Consider the following 7,401-nt stretch of genomic DNA (forward strand, 5'->3'; position numbering starts at 1 on the left):
TTTAAACATTAATAAACCTGAAAATAATTTTAATTAATTAATTAAAAATTAATATTATTAATGTTAAAGGAGATCAATTATGTCCCCCCCCGTGTATTTAAATTTTAAATGTCTCCCCACTACCACCGAAGTTTTAAACCGATTGATTGGTTAAAAAAAAAATAACTAAAGTGGGGGGGAGACACGTTGAAAATTATTATTATTATTTATTCTCACTCGGGTTCCAGTACGTCATTGTTCACGTGACCGATCGACTACCTATTCGAATACAATGACGTTAAAATTATTATTATTATTATTATGTATTATAGAAATGAATTTTGTCGAAAATCATTGTTTATCTAGGTGAGTTTTTTTTTTTTTTTTTTTTTTTTTTTCGAAAAGAAAATTTAATAGATAATAATAATAATAGTTATTGCTGTTGTCGTAGAAGTAATATATCAATTGAAACGGTTGGGGATCCGGTGATACACGGTGAGGGACCACATTGGGATTCCGATAAAAAATGTTTATATTACGTCGACATAACAAATCAAACCGTTAATAAATACGATCCTATAACAAAAAAAATAAATAAGGTTTACATAAGTAAGGAAAATTTTTATTTTTACTCGAACGCGCTTTTCCGAAAAAATTATCATTATTATTATTATTAAAATTTAGGCGGAGGACCTGTGAGTTTGGTGATACCGGTTAAACATGGAGAAGATGAATTCATCATCGGTAGAGGACTCGATATAGTTTTATTAAAATGGAACGGAATAACGAGTACGCCATCATCATCATCATCATCATCATCGACCTTGACGGTATTGACCTCCGTGGATGAAGATAAACCTGAAAATCGATTTAACGATGGTAAAGCGGATGCAAGCGGTCGACTATGGGCAGGTATTAAATCAATTATTATTATTATTATTATTATTATTATTGATAAAGAAAAATTAATTAATTTGATTAAAAACAGGTACGATGGGTCCCGAAAATCCAGATTTAAAACCTTATCAAGGTTCTTTATATTCGTTCGATTGGCCTGATAATTTCACTCCACATAAACATTTATCTCCAGTATCCGTATCGAATGGAATCGCCTGGAATAATGATAATGATCTCATGTATTATATAGATTCGCCGACGAGAGTCGTTAAAGTTTTCGATTTCGATATAATTTCTGGAAAAATAAGCAAGTTTTCTCTACTCCTGCTATTTATAAAAAACACATTTGCAAATGGTAATACTTATTATTATTATTATTATCAATCAGGTAATCCGAGAACGTTGTTCAGCCTGGATAAAAATAATATCGAAGGATTTCCCGACGGTATGACAATGGATAAAAATGACAATTTGTGGGTGGCCGTTTTTCGCGGGAGTTGCGTTCTTCACGTGAATGGAAAAACTGGAGAATTGTTAAAGAGGATAAATTTTCCGGTCACTCAAATAACGTCTTGCACTTTCGGAGGTGACGATTTGGAAGATTTGTACGTGACGTCATCGAGAGTCAACATAAACGATGGAGATTTGGAAAAGCAACCGTTGGCGGGATCAGTTTTCAAAGTGACCGGACTCGGCGTTTCCGGTCAAATCAAATCTAATACAATAGTATATAAATTTTAATGATCACGTGTCCTACAATCTTTAATATATATATATCTACCTATATATATTATTTTACAGTATATATATATATATATATATATATATATATATTAAAATAATAATAATAATAATAAAAACTATACAAAAATAAAATTTGTTTTCTTTTTTCTCCTTTTCCTTCTCCTTCTTCTCTTCCTTTTTTTCCTTTTTTTCCTTTTTTTTTTTTACATAAATAAAAATTTTTTAATTTTTCTCTCTCTTTTATAAAATAAAGACAAAATAATCAATTTAAAATTACAAACAAACAAACAAACAAACAAACAAAAAAATATTTTACCGACTATTATTTTGTACTTTTTGTACCGTTTTGATTAATATTTTGCCACTGATAATAATAATAATTTTGACATGATTAATTAATTAATTTTTTTTTTCTTTTCATTTTACAATTTAATAATAATGATAATGATAATAATAATAATAATAATAATAATAATAATAATAATAATAATAATAATAATGATAATGAACAACGAAAAGAAAAAAAAATTTATTTAAAATTTGTTTTATTTAATTATTGCCGGTGGGTTATTAATTAATCCACCCACATTTTTATTATTATTATTATTTTCAGTCTTTTTAAATTAAATTTAAATAAAACGATGTAATGAAATTATTATGTAAATAATAATAATAATAATAATAATAATAATAATAATAATAATAATTTTTGAAATGAAAAATGAATAAATGATATTTTTCTATCCCATTTTTTTAAAAATAGTTTTTGTATTAAACATAAAATAAAATCTTATCATTGTTTTTTTTTTATTCTTATCAGGGCAAGTTAAATATTGTACAGATTCATAAAACATTTAAAAAAAAAAAAAAAAAGAGAAATTTACAAATAAGTTTTAAAAATGGCTGCCACTACTACTACTACAAATACTACTATTATAAAATCAAATTATACAATTACAAAATATATATATTTTTTATATCGTAATAATATAAGTTTTTATAAATAATTATGTCAAAATAAATAAAATAATAATAATTTTTCTTTTAAATTAATTAAAATCATTCGAATTACCTGTGAAAAACATAAAAATATTGTTTTAATAATAAAAAAAATTTCATAAGACGCCATTTTTAAAAATATATACATATAAGTCAATTTAACACAATTAATTTTTAAAATTAGATAAAAATTATAATTCGTGTTATTTAATAATAATTTAAAAGTAAATTAATAAATTCCAGACATTTTTATTATTAAATCTTTCTTCCTATTTAAAAATTATTTATTGATTTAGAATTTAAAAAATTTCATTATTTCGATAAAATTTATTTTAAAAAAAGGTACATAAATATTTTTTTTTAAATCGACTAACTGATTGACTGACTTATTTAAACATAAATCAAATATATATTATTTAAAATGACAAAAAAAATAAAAAATAATAATAAAAAATACTGAATAAATAAATTTATTACAAAACAGAAAAAAAGAAAAAAAAACATTCGAGTTAATGAGATCTAAAATAACTTAAAAAACTAATAATAATTCTCTCTCTCTTTTTTTTTCTCTTTTTTTATAAACATATAATTAAACAAAATATATATTTATACAGTATGATAATAATAATAATGATAATAATTAATTATTATAATGAATAAATAAATGAGATATTAAAAAATTGACTAAAATTAATAAACTAATTTTTTAAAATGATAAATCGATTATACATTCCACCCCTTTCGATATAAACATTTTGTTTTTTAAATTAAATTTTGATAATTTTAAATTGTTAAATAATTAAAAAACAGAAATCATTATAAATTCTTTTTTTTTTTTTACCCTAAAATGTACAATAATTTACAATAATCAAATCGATAATTGTGTAAATATATTGATAAAGTTAACATTCAAAGTCAATTTTTTAATTTTGAATGTTGACATGGTAAAAGTATACAATTAGAAGAAAAGATTTTAATTACATACAAGTATTTTATGTATTGTTTACTTAATAGTTAAAGACAGTTAATAAGATGTTTTATATATGTCACAACGATTGAAACTTTCTTTTCGAATTTTTTTTTCTCGTTATTCATCGATCGAGCATAAGAAATTTTAAGTGACATTAATTTTTAAAAGAATCGGTTTTATTAATAATTTTCATAATCTTCATCCATAGCAAAACTGCTACTGATTCCAGAATCAATACTGTAATTAGGACTGATAGCTCTGCATGTCAGCAAAACAATCCTTTTAAGTTTTTTATTATAAAAAAAATAATTAAACGACCACAAACATCCATCTTCTCCGAATGGATCAGATGATAAGTCCGGGTTATAACTGAAATAATAATTTTAAATAATGTTTAACTAGAAAAAAATTCATTTCACAATAGATTTTATCTTCCACAATGATTGTATTAAGCAATCAGAGCATACCTGTATATATCACACTGAGACATTTGAATTTCATCATCGATAGCTGTCCAAATAGGTATCTTTAGTACTCTGTATTGCTCGCCGGCAGTCGCATTTAAATTACTGTCGACTGCATTAATGACCCACTATTTAAAAAAAATAATTTTTATTTTTTTTTTCATGTTACTTAATTTACAAAAATACATAAATGAAAATTCAGTAATAAAGTTTATTAAATAATTATTTAGGTATCATACCTGTAAGCTGGGTTCTTTGCTAAATTCATGACTTTTGGCATTAATGAAATCGTAGTCTGGATAAAAAGTTGCATTTAAAGTTGCTATTAAGTAAAACAAAGTTTTCTGGTTTATGGTATCACATAAAGGACTTTCATCTTCTCCAGACATACTTTTACTGCATCCAGGAGAAACTCCCATAACTGTTTGTGGTGGCGAAAGAGCCTGAAGATCATTAGGATTCCCACCTTGTTCGGCTTTAAATTTCTTATACAGTTGTTTGTCATTGCCCGCCATTTTACAAGAGTAACTTTCTATTCTACCAATTATTTTGCAATCACCCGTTTTAATGCATAACGCGCTGTTGAGAGCTTCAAAACGCGTACTTTCTAACAACTTCATAATGTTGCAATTTGTGAAAAAATTTTCAGGGGAAAATATTCGAATAAGAGTATTAGAATTCGAAAGAAAATCTTCGTTTAGTAAAATGGAATATATAATTTTAAGGTCGTATAAAAATTCGATTATTCGTCGAAAAATTAAAACTTTTTTTCTTTTTACAAATTAATTTTTCAAATATTGATAAATATTTGTAGTAAGTTTTTTTTTCACGGTGCATTAATGCATACATTACACACAATTATATTTGATCTGAAAAAATTTTTGTCTTTGTTCACCTATAGAACAAAGGTTGTTTACAAACAAAAAGAAATTATCGTAATTTTAATATGCACTTAAAATAAAAACTAGATCTTATTAAAACTTTTTATTTTAACAAAAACGAAACCCACGTAAATACGTTGAAAAACGTATATAATTTAAATAAAATAATAGATATTACGGAAAAAGAAAAAAATCTTTTTTTTTTTTTTTTTTTTTGTTAAACTGACATTGACAAGAGAAATTCACTGCGATGAAACACCAGTGATAAAAATAGTTACACATTTGCTACTTGCAATTTTTGCTACGGTTAATATCGTAAAAAATCAAATCAAATATATTTTTGTATAATACATTGAAATTTGGAAAAATTTCATTATAATAGTACTATGCGTCAATGAATTATATTTTTTAGAATTAAGGTAATCTACTCAAATTAATTTTAATATTAGTTTATATAATTAATCGTTTAATTTTAGTGTAAAGCACGTCAAAAATATTTCATCGTAATTTCATTTTCGAAATTAGTGTTAATAATATGTTCTATTTTTTTCCTTTTTCTTTTACAGTTATAAAGGTTTTCAAGTATGATGTTTTTCGCTTCTAAAACTGGTTTTAAAATTACCAAAGCCCTAACAAAAAATTTATGCTTTATACAAAAAGCAAATATTACAGGCAGGGGTACGAGAGGTGGCCCCTTGGAACTGTTAAAACCATTTCCCTACGAAGATAGACCATTTACTCTTTTCGATTCATTTTTTGACAACACTATGTACAGAGTATGTCAAGAAAATGCTAAAATTATTGTCGTCGAAGGACCTATTGCTTGTGGTAAATCTGCATTTGCCCAAGAATTGGCAGAACAGCTGGATATGAAATACATACCCCAACCTACGATGGATGATTATTATATATTATATAGTGGTTATGATTTAAGGCAGCATGATGATGAATTGCCATCGATTGTTCGCAGTTTTGATCATAGGAAATTTTGTGTGAATCCTACAGATCCCAAGAGTTGTATTTATCAAATAAACATGATGTTTTTAAGATTTTTTCAATATGTCGACGCTTTAGCACACTTATTGAATACCGGACAAGGAGTAATTCTCGAAAGAAGTTTTTACAGTGACTATGTATTTGCGAAAGCAATGTTTGAAAATAAATACATCAGCAAAGAAGGTAATAAAAAAATCATTTGATAATATTTAAAATTAAAATTAAACAGTTTTCACCAAGTAATCAAATTGAAAAAAAAAAAAAAAAACTAAATATTATAAAATTAATAAAATGTAATTTGTTTTCCCAACAGCTTATGCAGCATACATGGATGCAAATCTGTATGCGAGTACTTTTTTTAAAAAGCCACATTTAATCATTTACCTGGATATACCGATTCCAGTCGTACAAGAAAGAATATGCACAAGAAATTATTCTTATGAACAAAATTCTCCAGCTCTTACACCTGAATATTTACAATCACTTGAAAATATATGGAAATTGGATTATTTAAAGAATTCAATGTGAGTCGAAAAACAAATTTTTTTAATAATAATGATAATCTGGAAATTAACAAATTCTTTTTTTGTTAAACATTAAAAATTTTGTTTTTGTTTTAGTCGTCGCTCTGAAATTTTAGTCTATGATTGGTCAGATGGTGGAGATGTTGAATTAATTGTCGATGATATAGAAAAATTAAATTTTAGCCTTTTTAGAAGAGATGAAAAATTTATTCATTGGCAATTAAATAGAAGGGGTTGGGGTTATTACAGACGATGGTTAGTTTCTTCTTTTTGTTTACATCAATCAATCACCAACTTTAAATTATTATAATATCCATTTTTTTGATTTTTAAGGCTCACTAATGGGAAAACTACGTTTAAAAAATATTTCAACGCTCCTTATTATGTTATACCGGAATTGGAAAAATATCAACCGTACGTTTATAAGAAAAGAGATGACCTTTTCCATAAGGTTACGTATATTTATTTTTATTTTTTTTTCAAGTTGGAAAATTTATTAACCTATTAATAAAGGATTTATAACCGAAAATTTAATAAAAATTTTATCACTTTTTTTTAATTTTAGCTTCCCGAATGCCAATACGATATCGGATACAATCCACTCATGGGTGACAGTATTTTTAAAATATTATTTTCCTTTGATAGAGTCAAACACAGAGCTAGTAGAGACAATTTATTTTGGTTCGTATTATTATTATTATTATTATTATTAATTTAAAAATTAACCTTTATCCTTTTGAAAATAAATCCTATTCTATTCTTTAATTTTTTTTTTTTTTTTTTTTTTTCAGGGATGTCGGTATGGGACACGATCCGTATCAACATTAAAATCGTATCGAATTAACGATTAGAAAATAATAATAATAATAATAATAATAATAATATCAATTGTTTTATAGAATGTAAAATCATGTGATAAATTCCTATATATATATATATACATATAT

The 7,401-nt window shown here is 24.8% G+C and overlaps 3 protein-coding genes across 3 annotated transcripts; 2 read left to right on the plus strand and 1 right to left on the minus strand.

The window, feature by feature from the left end:
* Positions 1-313: 313 nt before the first annotated feature.
* Positions 314-1,617, plus strand: Phum_PHUM584070 (senescence marker protein-30, putative; the record flags this gene model as incomplete). Its single annotated transcript, XM_002432396.1, has 5 exons — positions 314-345; positions 413-588; positions 664-891; positions 968-1,231; positions 1,265-1,617. 5 exons carry the CDS (start codon positions 314-316, stop codon positions 1,615-1,617), a joined length of 1,053 nt encoding a protein of 350 aa, XP_002432441.1.
* Positions 1,618-3,768: 2,151 nt separating this feature from the next.
* Phum_PHUM584080 (uncharacterized protein) lies at positions 3,769-4,673 on the minus strand (the record flags this gene model as incomplete). Its single annotated transcript, XM_002432397.1, has 3 exons — positions 3,769-3,958; positions 4,057-4,181; positions 4,293-4,673. 3 exons carry the CDS (start codon positions 4,671-4,673, stop codon positions 3,769-3,771), a joined length of 696 nt encoding a protein of 231 aa, XP_002432442.1.
* Positions 4,674-5,521: 848 nt separating this feature from the next.
* Phum_PHUM584090 (NADH-Ubiquinone oxidoreductase 42KDa subunit) lies at positions 5,522-6,962 on the plus strand (the record flags this gene model as incomplete). Its single annotated transcript, XM_002432398.1, has 4 exons — positions 5,522-6,059; positions 6,244-6,454; positions 6,551-6,709; positions 6,788-6,962. 4 exons carry the CDS (start codon positions 5,522-5,524, stop codon positions 6,960-6,962), a joined length of 1,083 nt encoding a protein of 360 aa, XP_002432443.1.
* Positions 6,963-7,401: the final 439 nt, after the last annotated feature.

The sequence above is a fragment of the Pediculus humanus genome, genomic scaffold, assembly GCF_000006295.1.
Source record: "Pediculus humanus corporis 1103172108310 genomic scaffold, whole genome shotgun sequence".
Lineage (NCBI taxonomy): Eukaryota > Metazoa > Arthropoda > Insecta > Psocodea > Pediculidae > Pediculus > Pediculus humanus.